The 15,623-nt window shown below is 42.9% G+C and overlaps 2 protein-coding genes across 6 annotated transcripts in view; both read right to left on the bottom strand.

The window, feature by feature from the left end:
* adgrg6 (adhesion G protein-coupled receptor G6) overlaps nt 1-9,246 on the bottom strand; it is an 80,988-nt gene extending 71,742 nt beyond the window's left edge. For all 3 annotated transcript variants that reach the window (XM_030110406.1, XM_030110407.1, XM_030110408.1), the window contains exon 1: nt 9,188-9,246. In XM_030110406.1, the coding sequence (XP_029966266.1) occupies nt 9,188-9,189 (2 nt within the window). In that variant the 5' untranslated portion in view covers nt 9,190-9,246. The remainder of the gene's footprint in view (nt 1-9,187) is intronic.
* Nucleotides 9,247-12,310: 3,064 nt separating this feature from the next.
* The window catches only part of vta1 (vesicle (multivesicular body) trafficking 1), a 43,445-nt gene continuing 40,132 nt past the window's right edge, over nt 12,311-15,623 (bottom strand). For all 3 annotated transcript variants that reach the window (XM_030110435.1, XM_030110436.1, XM_030110437.1), the window contains one exon: nt 12,311-13,760. In XM_030110435.1, the coding sequence (XP_029966295.1) occupies nt 13,615-13,760 (146 nt within the window). In that variant the 3' untranslated portion in view covers nt 12,311-13,614. The remainder of the gene's footprint in view (nt 13,761-15,623) is intronic.

Raw genomic sequence — 15,623 nt, 5'->3', positions numbered from 1 at the left:
TGTCGTGTTGCTTTAACACATTGATACATGCTTTTAAGACCAGGGCCATGAAAACTCCGATTTTCCCCATTTTCTGCAGTATTTCATGTGGAATAGGTCAGTCAAGCCTGGTGCCTCTGCCACGCTCTGGTTCAAGACTAAACTGTGACGTTACTATAATTATAACGCTTCATGGCGCCAGGAGTCACTTCAGTGCTTCGGTCTGTTGGGATGCGTCCATTTTTCTGAACAATCCCTTTAGAAATAAAAACTAAATTTCTGTCATTTCTTTGCTTTATTCACCTGATTATTATAATGAAAGTTGTTAAGCTAGAGATTTTTTTATTCTAAGAACCAATTATTTAATCACCAAAGACACAGAAGCCAAAGTTTGAACATCATAAAGACCAAATGTTTGATCTATTCGGGTCTAGAGGTGAATAAAATGGACCTTCCACCCAGGAACTAAATGAGTTATCAGAGCTCTGAGCACGGTGAGCGTCAGTTTATTCCTCGATTCACTCACTGCGTCCAATAGGACGAAGATGCTCTATAATGCAGATGTTAGCAGTTCTTGCACGACTTGGAATTAATGAAGACACGAAGCATCGACAAAGCAGCTGAGATCAACAGCCGCTCTCCACACATGCTAATGCTAATCACGCCGATATTCGATTCACACACACTTATTTCCTGTTAAAGCTACAGAAGCACTACAAGCAGAGTCAAAAGTTGAACGGATCAATCAACTATTTGCGCAGAGGAGAGCCTGGCAAAGCTTTGTCAAAATGTTGGGGGCGGGGCTTAGAAATTAAGCATTGCTATTGGCTGCAACATGAAGACCACCCCCCCCCCCCCCCCCCCCCCCCCCCCCCCCCCCGACTCCACAATGAGTCATCCACATGACTACAACCTAATTATTTTTTCAACAATTTTTTTTAAAGGCATCCAAACAAATTATCCAACTGGCAAAAAAAATCACAAAATTAATTAAAAAAATGATTTTTTAAACGTGTTCCTGTTGGATGTGTGTGTTGCTGTGGTGTGAAACCCTTCAGTGGCGCCACGCAGGACTTCTGGGGCCACAAAATGTCCGCCCGGGTGGGGTGGGGGGGGCTGCCGTCCAGCCCCACCGACGCATGAATCGCCGTCTTTATCAGGCGGTGGCGTCCGCTGACCCCGCGCCGCTCCTCATTCACTCCCATTTCCATACTGGGGACGGAGGCGGGAGGACGGTGGGTGGGGGGGGGGGGGGGGGGGGGGGGGGGGGGGGTGGGGGGGGGGGGGGCTGAGAGAGAGAGACGGGACGCACGACTTGACAAAGAGGAGAGTTTTCTATAATGTCAGCAGCTGAATGAATTTGTGGAGCTGGACGCTTCGACAGACACGACAGACTGGAGCTGTGTTCTCAAATATTCATGAGCAGCTCGACGGGCTGCATGACGAGAGGAGCCCAGTCCGTCTCACAACGACACAGAATAACAAAACACTTCAGCAAGGCCCCAACTCTTCCCTTCTGCTTACCATTTCCAAATCTTTTTCCTTTAGATTCAAGAATGTGTTTAAATAATCATCCAGTAATTGATCATTATGAGGAGAATCAACGCTGATTTTATTAGTGACAGTTTTTCCTCTTTCTGGAACCAATAAAATCCAGATTATAGAGCATCATAATCTCATTAAAATCCAGATTATAGAGCATCTTCCCTTCCTAAAATCCAGATTACAGAGCTCTGCAATCTCACTAACTGATGTAACTATTTTCTCCATAAGCTAAAATTGAATTCACAATTATTCCCTTCTTATAATTAAGTGATCTTTTTTGTTCAAGTATGAAACACTTGACATTAATAAGTTTTGAAACTGAAACAGCAGATTTCAATCTTGGATTATGGAATAACTACTCTGTATCAGTGTCGTAAATCTCATAAAACATTTTAAGATGCATTAAGTGCGTCCAACATGCTGAGTGTCCACGTTTCATCAGCATCATGAAGGATTTCAACACTGAAACAAACAACAGCTTTGGCAGAAAAAGCTGCTTCACGTTGTGACTTAAATCTCCAGAAAATGAACAAAATCATCACTTTCAGCTCAATTTAGATGTGAGGGAACATCCAGGCGGCCGCTGTGAGTCATTTCTACTCCATCTGGAACACGTTGGGATTAAATTGCTTTGGTTAAACTTGTTCGCCACATAATTAGGTCACCGTTTTCTCTCAGGACAAGCAACATTCGCTTTCTTTCCCTGAAAAGCAGTGAACATCTCACACTTTTCTTTTGTCATGTTTTATGCTCTCCTTTATGTACTCTTAGACTTTTTAGAAGACATTTTTACTTTGTATATTGCACATTTATTGCAGTTTTTACATATTTTGCACTTTGATATTTGACACTATTTAACTAACTTAACAGATCTTGAAGCACATTTCAATAAAAACAAAAGCATTTGTAATCCGAGGGCCTCAAGACCAATGAAAGTTGGGGGAAAAAAAAACAAAAAAACAAACCCAAAACAGCTCCTTTGTCCATCTAAAATCAAATATTGCAACAATGTTCTTGCTCCTTTTGTATATTCATGTCTCAAAAAAAGGAAAAGAAAAAAAAAAAAGGACGCCTCATTTGTGTTTTATTTGATCTTTGACTTCCAGTTTGCATTATTCTGCGGCGTTGGTGTGCCAGGCGAATCTCTACATCTCCGCATTCGTAATCATCCCGTCAGACAGACGCTTTTCTATTCTGTGCGTATCGGATCGGCCCCTCCCGTGGGGGGCCGCCGAGATTTGGGATTAAAATGTTCTCCGGGGTCGTCCTCCTCCCGTCTCTGCAGCGTTGGTGGAGGTCTGCGCTCCTCACTGGGCTCCAAAAGAAAAAAAAACAGAGGAGAAGAAGAAAAGCCCGCTGCAGCCAAGTTCCCGTCACACATGTGGTTGTAAATCTGTAAATTATACGGAGTATGTTTATATAAAAGTGCTCCCCTCAGCCTTCTTAAAACATTTGTGCAGAATAATGGACGCCAACTATTAGAGTGTGAGGCGCAGAACGTGGAGCCCAGATGACTTCAACGCTGCGCGGCGTGATTTCTGCCCGTCGGGAGGCGAAATCACAGGAAGGACGAAACGCAGGTCGAGTATCCCCCCCCCCCGATAACGACGCCATCCTGTAGATTTGAGCATCGGCCGATGCCGATACCTTCCCGATCCGATATTCGCAATTAAAACTAGAAGTATGATTCATTATTTTTCTTTTTTTTTTTAATGAAAATCTACTTGGCGATTCCTGTTGATCTGAATGTTGCTTTGAAAATTCTTCACTTCTGCAGGAGCTTCACAGTTTCCTTTTTATAAATCATGAAGCTTAAAAGTGGTCTGTAGTGCAAAACCGGCTGTGGAGCATTGCTCACCGACGCCTGGAGGCTCAGATCTGGGACCAGGTCTAGATTTGACCACAGATAGTTACAACAGACCAGTTCAAAGTATGAGCGGAACTATCATCAGTCTTTAGAGGCTTAAACTCGCGTTATTCATACAACTGGATGTTCTCCGATCCACTTCGAGTGAAATGTTCAAATTGTTCATGTTTCTTTCAGATTTTAAATTATGCAACGCTGAATTTGTAAAGCATGGATGCTCCGTGTGTGGAAATCCTTCATCTTTATGTTTTCATTTCAGAAAAGTTTTGCATTTAAGCAGCGATATTTAGAATGTCTGTTTACATGGAGTCGACAGGAACGCTCCAGCTGCAAACGGAGCTCCAGCATTTGGGTGGATTAAAATCTACTTCATATTCAACGATTCAGAGAACAGACTGATTTAAACTCCTCTCTTAGCCACTCATGAGCCTCGTTACAGGAAGGGGTAGAACCAAATGATAAAATAACCACATTAAAGCTATTAGTGGTGTTTTTGGAGTATTGTTATTAAATCAGGGCTCTGGTGCATTTAGGCCTGAGCCACAAAGTGAATGAACAAGCTCTTCTAAATACTGACGAGGCAGGTCACAGGTCAAAGGTCGCAGGCACAAATAGCCAAATACCTGTTTTTAATACTTTTCAATAAATAGCGCAAAGTAACAGGATCCAAAAACATACATGAAGTAAGAAATGTCTGTTGTCAGAGACATCATGGCGGCGCCACCAGCAGCAGACCGGGGCTGCTCTCACACATCGAGGGTGAAACACACACACACACACACTGGAAAGTCACAGTCTCACACACACTCCCTGTGGTCGTCTCACATGTGACACAGTGAAGCGTTACGTCCCCGTTACTCTCAAAAGCAACAACGACAGCAGCTCATCAAAATGTCACAGGAAACAGTGAATAACATGAACACACACACACATTTGTGTTGCGTTTTTGTACGTTTATGATGAAGCTTTTATGTGTCTTTGTGTTGCAGATTTCATAGAGTTGCGTCGTAGCTTTTGTACCTGTATTACAGAATTTATGTTTGTTGTAGCATTTGTTCATGTTGCAACTTTTGCAAACTTGCGCAGCAGATTCTGCAACGCCGCAGTGGCAGATCTGACCTACTTGTGCAGCAAATTTTGTGTGTTGTAGTGTGTCAGAAATGTTTCCTCTTCAGCAGGAAGGCCGTCGTGAAACAGGTAAGTGTTTAACCTACTGGGGAGTTGTTGCAATCGGCCTCAACGTATGTCTGATGTTAGCTGTTAGCCGTTAGCATGAGGGGTCGACAGGGACAAACAGGATTATCATTCACACACACAAACACACACAACTTAACTGTTTTCCTAACTAAGACATTCTCTCACAAACACACCACTCAAACACTCACATACACAGCTGAAACATTCTCACACACACTAAGATTTCAGTGTTACAGGAAGGCTCCTGGAAAGAGAAACTTTCGGCCATTTTTCTTCATTTCAGTCGTGTGTGACAGAGCGTTTCAGTAATGTGTGTGAGAGCGTCTCAATTGTAAGTGTGTGATGTTTTCACTGTAACGTGTGGGTGTGTTGAGTTTCGTGTGTGTGAACGGTAATCCTGATTAACGTCCCTGTCGGCCCCTCACAGCACGTAGAGCAGCTCCACTGTCGACCCAGAGCGTTCTACGTGTCAGATGTTAGCCGTTAGCCGTTAGCATGCTAAATGGCCTCGCCTCCACCGGCGGACCCAACCGGCCTCCATCTTTGACACAAACACATCTGCTGAACCTCTCCTCCCAGCCGTCGCCCATAAAAGTGTTTTTCCTGCCGTCAGCAGGTCGGAGCCGCATACTTTCTCCAGTTAGTGGGTCACTCTGCTGTTTTTCACCAGCGAGGCCAGAAAGCAGCTGGAAACTGGAGGGAAAACCAGGGGAATCCCTCCTCTCTCTCCTCCTCGCTTTTCTTTTCTTTTTTTTTTTTTTTTTTTTAATAATCTCAGTCAAGAATGTCATCAGAATCCAACTAAAAGCTGCAGGTGAGCAGATCAAACGTCCCCCTCGGTTTAATGAAGCCGCATTCCTGTGAGATCCGCCTCAACACCTGAGGAGCAGGCAGAAACTCCGCCCACACCTGATCACCACACCGCTGCTTTAAAAGGCTCCTCGCTCTGATTTTAACCTTCTGGATTGTTTTTTTTTTGTTGGTTTTTTTTTTTTTTTTTTCCGGCGTATCGTCTTTACAGGTTGTGTAACAGCTGGCAGCGACTGAGCCCACCTGCAACAACACCCGCTTTGATAAAAGTCCGATAAACCGAGTCCGACACGTTGGGGGGTGGAGGGGGGGGGGGGGGGGGGGGGGGGGGGGGGGTGGTTCCGGGAAAGTTTCCTGCCTCCACCGCCGGGTCACTGCGGAGTTACTCCAATAACCGAGCCGATCAAAACCATCCTTCCCTCCATTTGTTCACATGGTCGCGTTTTTTTGACACCAAGATATGATTGCAGTGGATCAATCCCATAATGCACTGCACATGTGTCAGAGATGGAAATGGTGGCATTTCTTTAAATCTTCCCCTAAACACATACATTCAAACAGTGAAGCTCCTAACAGCTCGCAAAAAATACATTTTAAAAGTTGAAATACAACAAATTTGACTGAAAATGACTCAATAAAAACAATAAATTTGAAATTCAATGAATCGCTGTTAGTTTACTTTAATACTCACAATTTTTTCTAGAAAAACTCATTTATAAATACATATTTTGTCACATTAAAGATGTGACAAGATGCCATAAGCATAACACTGTCTCCAGAATGCACTGGAACACAAGTTCAGTTAAATTTTCAGGCGTGATTGATGAGAAAATGTCACTTCATGAGCTTCTCTTGTTTTATTTGAATAAAACGCAGTTAGACAGATCACTGTAGTGCAGCAAAAGCTACAGGAGATCTAATTTAGTACAATTTAATGATAATGTTCTTTAACTTGGTCTTTAATTTGGTCTATGAAATGTCAGAATTCTTTTAAATAGCTTAATTTAGCTCAACTGAACTAAAACTTAAACTTCAATAAACCACAATCTACATTTTAAAGGTTGAAATCAGTCCATATTGATTGAAAACGACTCATTAAAATCAGTAGATATCAGTAAATTACATTAATGAGCTCATTTTATAGATTATCTGATTTAGAAATACAAATTTAAATGAAAAACAGCATTTTGTCACATAAGACACCAAGAAATGTGTCAGATGTGTTTTGTTTTGTGTAGAACATTTATATTTTCGTATTTATTCCTAGAAGAAAGTGTTTTCTTCCGCAGAAATGTTGATTTGTGAAGCGACTAAAACCACTGCACTATTGTAGTCTGGTTAAAAACAAAACAAAAAAATCTAATATGAAATGAATTTGAATCACATCTGTCCATAATATCCAGGATCAATGGACACATGTGGTCTTTGAAATGTCAGAAAAAGGTGAAAACAAATGTTAAGAGTCTAAAACATATTTATTCACTTAATTGAACTAACTAAATAATTATTTAATATCATAGGAATCATTAAGGATTAAAATAGAGAAAATCTTCACATTTAAGAAGCTGCATGCAAATACTTTTTAATAAAAATGTGTGTGTTATGTTGTGTTTACTGATGTATTTATTGAAAATATAAAAGTAGAAACATATTGAACTCATGTTAAGTTTGGATGTTCAGTTGAATATTAGTGATTCTTAAAGTCTGAGCAGCACCTTCAAATGTTTTGTTTGGTCGTCAGAAACTGATATAATTATCACAAAAACCCACTTTGAACAAGTAGAAGTGAGATCAGTTCAAGAGAAAAGACAACAGGCTTCAACACAGCTTCCCAATCTTCACTTCTTTTACAACTCCAGTCCATTTTCACTCATAGAAAACACTTTATTTTCCCATTTATGCAAATTCACGGTGAATTTCAGCAACAAGTTCACATTTTTGAGACTTTAAAACCCTCAACAACCACTGATTTACCCAAAATGATCTTTTATGAACATTCTGTTATTGTTTTAACATTCACTTGCTTGAAATCAATTTATATAAATGCTGTAAACAGAGAGAAAAGAAGTGAACCTGATGAACAGGATTTCAGACTTGAAAATGCTACATTTCATACTTTTTTGCCACTTCATGGTGAATTTTAGCCACAACTGTGCAGTTACCAAACATTTACCTATTTAAATGCTCTATTATTAATGCTTTATTGTAGTTTTGTACTTTCACTTGGATAACACAACTTCACTGCATTTATTTGTGAGATTTCAGGTCAAAAATTAGGATATAAACCTTTTATAGACAAAGTAGATGAAAAAGAATCAGAAACGATTCACTTTTAGAGAAAATGAAACTCTAAATGTACCATTTTCTGACTTATTTATGGGGCATTTTCTCTTGATTTGCTGTTATTAATGAAAATTGCAGCATTTTATGACATTTTAATCCATAAATGGATCCATTTTCGATCTAAACAGCTGCATTATGGGGAGTTTATGTACATTAACAGTATATACTGTCAGTTTTCAGATCCCTTTATGAACATATTTTAAACAGCAGTCTCAAAACAGCATCTGATTAAATCCATTCGCAGCTCCGACACATTTTAAAGGAACTTTCTGCAACTTTTAGATGGAACCTTTCACTACATCTGCAGCATTTTCTGACTTTTCAGTGCACACAGCTAATTTCTGTTCATCTTAATTGCTGCACTATGCTACTTGCAGCAATTCTTTTGTTCTTTTAGTTACATAAAAAAAAAACATTTCACTGCTCTGACTGGTGGGATTTCAGCTCGACAGTCCATTTGTCTACAGCCAAAAACAAATCAAACCTGCAACGTTTGGTGGAATTCTTGACTGCTGTTGCACAATTTTCAGAGCACCCATTTACTTTAATTGCTGCTTTGTGTTTAGAAACCATTCGCACTGTCGACACATGCACTTACGTATAAAGTCACAAGATGAGCGTTTCTATTGACTTTTACGCAATGTCTTGCGTAAAATCTCGACTTAAACCTATGCGTGCCGCCTTGAGAGGACATATGTGCAGCTTTAGGGGAAGACTTTAATGAAGCTATCAACTCCAAAGCAGATCCTCTTGATACTTTTGCGCGTCTCGAGCAGAAAAGTCCCAAACACGCCTGCTCTTGTGCGCTAACATGACTTCCCCGCTCCTCCATGGCGCAGACAGATTGTAAACATATGCAGCTATAGGCAGCCAACAGCATCATGGAAAACAGACCTTTTTTTTCCCCCCTTTCTTTCTTTTTTTTTTTTTTTTTCCAGATGAGACTCTGGCTCTCGTAGTCAGGGGGGAAAGGAAAGAAAGGAGTGGGATCTGTTTCTCCATTATTCTCCCATTAGTGGGTTAAATGTACGAGGTTTTGGTTGTGAGGCGTGTTGAGAAGCGCACAGCGCGCACTGAACACTCCCCTCCTCCTCACTCTCTGCCCAGTGATGCTAAAAGTTCAACAAAAGCTTCTCCGTTTTCACCGCTCAAACATTTCATCCCTGCGTGAAGTGCGTAAAATGACGCACCTGGAAACAGCGACCGGCTGCAGGCAATCAGCGATTAATGACGGCGCGAGCACGTTTCAGGGTCATTAAGAGGAAAATGGGTCTTTAAAACGCAACCAGAGTGATGCGTCCTGGTGTTTTAGAAGTGTAAAATACGCAAAAAGGGCAACAAGAAAGCATCCAAAGTGGAGACAAACGCGCGCGACGCGTCATCCTCAAGCCTCTCCGCGGCACAAATTTCAGACTATAACTCAAATTAGAGCGTTTTTACACTCACATGTGTTCAGTGGAGCGGCGGCTGGTCCCCCGGCAGGATCATTCTCCCTTCTCCAAAAAAAAAAAAACAAACAAAAAAAAAAAACAAAAAACTCCACAAGAAACTTCTGGAAGACGCTTTTCTTTTTCCCAATAAACGCGTCGAGCTGAAAGTTTGAGACTCCGAGTCCGAAATGAGCCGCGCTCACGCGCAAAACTCTCCAAAGTTTAGAGAGAGCGAGCGAGAGAGAGAGAGAGAGAGACAGAGAGAGAGAGAGGAGGAGGGTGGGTGGGTTCGCTTTACTGACCAGGACGTCCCGGTGGTGGTGTTAGACTGGAGATGCTGTCATTTCGGTGAAAAGCAGATTCATCTTCGCGCAGGTCAATGAAGTTGACGAGAACTTGAGTATATTCGTTTGTTTTTATTGAAATGAAGAATATAATCTAAGTGAAAATCACAAATGCAGAAGAGCTGCATGTGTCTGTCAAAGCTTCATAACAGACAGAATAAAGAAGAAAACATGAAAATGTTTGAACTTCAGCCAAGTATGGCTGTTAATCACACATTAACAGGACTGTGTCTCTATGGGGAAATAAAACACACTTAAGTAGTTTTTGTTAAGTTTGCCACCCCCTCCCCTCAAAACAAACAAAAAAAAAAACTAAAAAGATAAATATAGTCATGATGGATAGTTTTGAGTTTGAGCACAAATCAACAGATTTGATATTTGAATTCTCAACTTACATGTCTTATGATCAATGCTTGAAATAAATAAAGCATGCTACCTACATATTTCATATTTTTTCATAGAACAGAACAGCCTTTTATTGTAATTTTTCCACAGGACGCTACGAAATTGATGCACAAACTCACTTTGGTGCAATTCCCAGAGGATAAGAAGCCAGTGAAAGTTCAAATCAAACAAACAATGATAAATGCAGATATACACAACAGGAGTGTGAGTCGGTGCAGGTGCAGTAAAGATTTTAGAGATTAAGACAGTTTTTAAGACCCTGTGAAGCAGGAGGCCAGGATGTTCTCTATGGCGGCTGTACGGAAGGTCACAGCTGCTTCTCCTCCAGGTTGTTCCTTCTGAATCCTCTCAGGAAGTGGAGACACTGCTGAGTCTTCCTGCACACCGCCGTGGGATCTGCAGTCCGGGATTCTCATGGAGCGGACCCTTGGGTCCGCCCTGCAGCCAGACTCCTTCTCGCCCCGAGATGAGTTCCACCGTGGTGGGATCATCCGAAAACTGTACGATGGAGTTTAGAGACCCAGGTTTCTGGACCAGGATCTCCAGGATGATGGGATGAAATCCTGAGACGAAGCCCAGGAAGAGGCCCCGGTTGAAGATTTCACTGGAAACTCTCTCAGTACTTCCTCCGAGAGATTCAAAAAATCTAATTACATCTTATTCAATTGTATAATCATACATTAGGTTCCATATTAATATCAAATATGAATTATGTTGCTACATTACATTACTTTACATTATATGTTATGGATCATTATATGAAACTATGTCACATTTTGTTGTATTACATCAGATTATGTTATATTATATGTCTTACATTATATTACAAGTAATAAACCAAGGGTGTGCGTGTGTAGCTTACCTGAGAGGACACCAGATTTATGATCCTACACCGGAGAACTTTAATATTTCTGCCGTTTCCTCAGTGAAAACTTGACTTCATGTTCCTCTCCTGCAGTCGCTCACGCTCACCATCCTGACATCAATCCTCTCATTACCGGATTTATCTTCCTTTTTATGACCCTTTCTTACAACACAGTGCGTCCGAGAGCAGCTGCCCTCAGAGAACCGCCGGGATGTTTGGCTTTCAGGTGGAATTCATGGAAAATGTTCAGAGTTCAGGCAGTAGAGACGTGACCTGATGGAAGTCGGGCAGTGAAGCAGAAGCCAGTGATGGTTTTCTGAGTGCGTTTGGGTGGTTTTACTGTTTGTGATGGTTTCAGATCCATTTTATATTTGTTGGACGATCAAAACCAGCTGTGATGTTTGATGTGGGATTTCCTAATCAAAGATTACAAACACTGTTTTCTTGTCTTTACTCAAACTTTAAACAGAACTTGTTTTTTTTTTTTTTTTAACATTATATAACCTTCAAAATAATCATTTTCCTACGACTCCTCCGTGGCTTCTTACTCGGACTGTGAACGGCACGTCACCTCGTTTTCTGTCGGTTTTATTTGAGTGTTTCCAGTAACTCTCCGGCTCCCGAACGTTTAATGCACGTCCAGAACAGAAGGCGTCGCTTTCTGCTTCGGGCCTGAAGCCTTAACCTGCAGTCCTTTAAAAATCAAAACATCTGAGAAAGAGAGGAAGAAACCATGTCTCTGGCAGGTTCGCTTCCTCAATGATTCGGAAAAAGTGCAGCGAGTGGAATCAGGAGCTAAACACAAGCAATGAAACTCATCTTGAACCTGTTTGATCACTAAAAATAAAGAAGAAAACCCTGAAAAGGACACAAGGTGTCGGGTTTCAGCTCAATGCTGATGCTACGATACAAAAAGCATCAACAAATGATGAAAATTATTAATTTAATTATGTTTGGTAAAGTTTCTATTAGGTTTTTCAATGAGTTTTCAGACTTTACAGTAAGCAAGTGTTCCCTAAACGCCTCACATTCAGGAGGCTGTGTGTATACCTACGACGTTCAACAGTGCTCCCTGAACGCCTCACATGCGGATTATAGGAATATTCTGTAATTTGACATGCAGGCTACAGTTTACAGGCTAAACCACTGACCCATAAACGCCTCATGCGGTGCTCGACTGCTCCTGAACTCATCACCGACCACAGAACCGTGCAACTCAGATGCTATATTTACACATTTATTTATATCTGCGTGGGCGTGTGACATGTTTTTACTGGTTTGCATCGTTTGATGGTTGTGTTTGACTGAGGATGAGGAGAGTAACCGGCCACGCCCCTGCTCAAGGTAAGCTTCAATTTACGGAGGCACCTGAACGCCTCATAAGTTAATTACTTAAATGAAAAAAGTGGTAGTTACGGCTCACTTGTGCTACATTTATTCATTTTTAAAAATACATTTCTGTGTTGAAAAATCATCCCGTACTTTAAAAAAAGAAAAAAGAAAAAAAAGAAAACTCGACTCTCTGTCGTTTCAGACATTTTTATTTCAAATCGGACTCAAATCCGACAGATTCGGAAACTCGGTGCATCTCAGAGAAAAAAAACAAACCAAACCAAACCCCTCTAAAAGTTAAACAACTGAAGATGAGCGGAGCCCCAACACCTCGATATGTCTACAAAGAAACCAGTGCAGCTCAGAGAGGCGGCGCTGACCTTTGAACCCGGACCCGTGGAAACACACCGACAGGTAAAAGACACTGCAGTACATTCTGGATGGAATCATCTTTAGAAAACTGATCATGTGACAAAGAAAAAACAACTAAGAAAGTGGTTTTACTTTAGTTTTGCATTATAGAAAAATGAAGGAATGAGGTAATGAATTTGTTCGGGCTTCAGAAAAGACTCCCAGCTGCTGAACATCGAGCAGAGAAACCTTAAACTTGAAAGACGATGGAGGAATCCCATCATTCAGACCGAGATCAGTTGAGCTTCTTCTCTAAATATTGGATCAAATGCACTCCGAGGTGGAAATACACCACACGCATGCATATCAACCAAATAAACCTTGATTGAGACGTGCAGGAAGAAGAGCGATAACTGTCATTTATCCTACAGACGGATGTTCCAGGTCAATTCAACCGTCTGACCAACAGGACAGAATCGACTCTGGAGCTCATGATGAGCAGATTTCCAGCACTGGTACCGAGTTCATGTCAAAACATCACATTTTAACACCCGAGGAGCTGAAAGAGTCACGCTTTAGAGGTTTCCGCTTCACATCTGTGGATTAACTGAACATTTCTGCTCCATTGTAGTGAAGATCTTTCAGTTTTATGGATTGAAACTGATTGAAATTGATCGATAGTCACAAAAAAAAAAAAAAAATCAACTTGTAAGTTTGGAAAATGTCAGCTGACTGTTTTTCTGGGTTTTGGAGTCACTCTTCCCCACTTCCCCGTCACGGGTGGAGCTGAGCACGGAGAGTGACTGACGTACAGACCTGACGGCGGCGGCGGCGGCGGTGGAGCTTTAATCTGCGACGAGCGCGGCCGATTGGCAGTCGGCTTGCTCCCGCTGCCGGTCGGCCGGTCGAGGCGTCGGACACAGACCGCCATTGTCGACCGCCGATTTCCATCGTGTCCTCGTGTGACAGCCAGCTCAACGGCCTCAGTGTGTGTGTGTGTGTGTTCAGATCAGTGAGAGATAGGGTGACGCTGCTGGTTGGGGGAGATGAGAGGAAGAAGACTGAAGTCGTAGAAGCAGAAGGAGGAGGAGGAGGAGGAAGAGGAGGAGGAGGAGGAGGAGGAGGTGGGCTAACGGGACAAAGGCTTCATTCTTTGCCGGTGGTGAGGAGCTTCAGGGCCTTCTGGAGGTTCTGGATGGCCGTGCCCACGTCCTCGTACTGCAGGGCGCTGCCGGCGTACTTGCAGAACTTCTGGGCCTTGGTGAAGTCTTCGGGGGAGAGCTGGACGCCTCCTGGAGGAGGAGAGAGGAGGAGAGGAGGAGGTGAGAGACCAATCGGAGGAGTCAGCATGTCGGGTCAGGGGTTGACAGTTTGAATTCATCTGCATCCATCACCGTCAGCATCAAAAGGGTCCCAGACTTCCAGAGTAACGGAGCGACGCTATCGGCTCCGGCAGCCTCGACACACAACGGGAGAAACCTGCGGATCAATGAATCGCTCTGCAGACAGCCGGCTCTCCCAGCTGACAGGGCTTTGAATACTTTGTCTTTACAGAGGCAAAGAGTAAATTCACACAAAGCGCTTTGGATGTTTTTTTAATATCATGGATCTAAACCAAACGTTGGTGCGCTGGATCCGGTCGGCGGCCACAGGAACGGGTTCCACCTCCACAAAGGAAGTTTGTTTGATTGAAAGTTGATGAAGAGTCCAAACATCGGGTCCAGATTCTGGTTTTATTAAACAAACTCTCCTACTTGGACATTCTGGACACTCGGAAAGTGAACTGGAGCTGCGTCATGGAAAGTCGTCAGTCAGCAGCCCCACCGAGGGGGACTGTGGGTAAATCCTGACGGCGGGCGGCCTGCTCCCGATCTGTTTGAAGGGAGACTCGTCGGTAATGTGGCTGATGATGGACGGGACGAGGCGAGCGCTGTGTGTGTGTGTGTGTGTGTGTGTATGTGTGTGTGTGTTCCTCTTTGATCAGCTCTCATTACTGCAGGATTTAATAAAACCGTATCGCAGCGATGGAGCAACATGGCGGCGTCCCCCGGAGACAAACCGCTCCCTGTGAGCTCATGGCGTCGCCGTACTTTACAGAACCCCCCTGAAAAAAAGTGAATAAAAGGAGCGACGACAACCTCTGCTGCTACACAAACTGCACTCAGAGTCCAAACTGCACGCCGTCCTTCAGTTTTCTGTTGATCGGCTTCTTATTCTCAGAGTTTCCTCTCAAACATCCACCTTGACATACATGCCGGGCTCGGTTTGTGCAGCTGATGGAGGCCTCCGCCCGTCGGAGCCTCTGGAGGATTACTGCTCGGTTCGGAGGAAACACAATATGTAAAAGTGGGTGGAACGCTATAGAATATATTACGGCCTCCTTCGTATACAGGACTCCAGTGTGCGTTGGAGGAACGCTTCAGTGTGCAGGGCAGAGAAAAGCCCCTCGTAAAGCCCCGGCGATCCGTCCTGCACCGAGTCCGACTCTCTCCCCGCTTCAGTTTGTTGTTCTCACCCGCATTGCATCCCTTTTCTCATCATTTTGGCTGCGCTGCCTCCGTAAATCTCTGAGATCAAGGTGCAAAACAAAACTTCAGAAAACCGAAAAAAAAAAGAGTAAACTTTCCAGTACAATAAGCCTCGAGGCTCCACTTCAGACAGCAGAGCAGAAAAACACCAAGTCGTCATCTGAAGCTGGTTTCTGAGCCTGATGTTCAGTTTGATGGCAGAGGTCAAGAACGTTGTAATGAAGGTTTAACGACGCACAGGAAGAAAAAAAAAACCCTGCCGAAGTTAAGCACACGAAATAAACACTGGCGGAAGTGAAGTGTGCTTCCCCCCCCCCCCCCCCCCCCCCCCAAAATAAAAGTCTATGCAGACTCATGGTAAGGATGGGCGGTATGACCTAAAATTCATATCACAGTATAAATTAAATCCCTTCACGGTAACGGTATAAGTGCTGCGGTGTGAAACCTATAATGGATTCGCTTCTGAATGGGTTTTGTAGTTGTTTAATTCACCTGCATTTCCACTTCATGCCACTCGGTGTGCTGTTTGCATGTTCAACCTTATTTCTACACAGACACCACAGAAGAAGGGCCCCATGCCCCAGAAAAAGCTGCAACAAGTTCAATGATGCCATGCACCGTTTTTCA

This window comes from Salarias fasciatus, chromosome 15, assembly GCF_902148845.1.
Source record: "Salarias fasciatus chromosome 15, fSalaFa1.1, whole genome shotgun sequence".
NCBI lineage: Eukaryota > Metazoa > Chordata > Actinopteri > Blenniiformes > Blenniidae > Salarias > Salarias fasciatus.
This window is presented reverse-complemented; position numbering and strand designations above follow the sequence as displayed.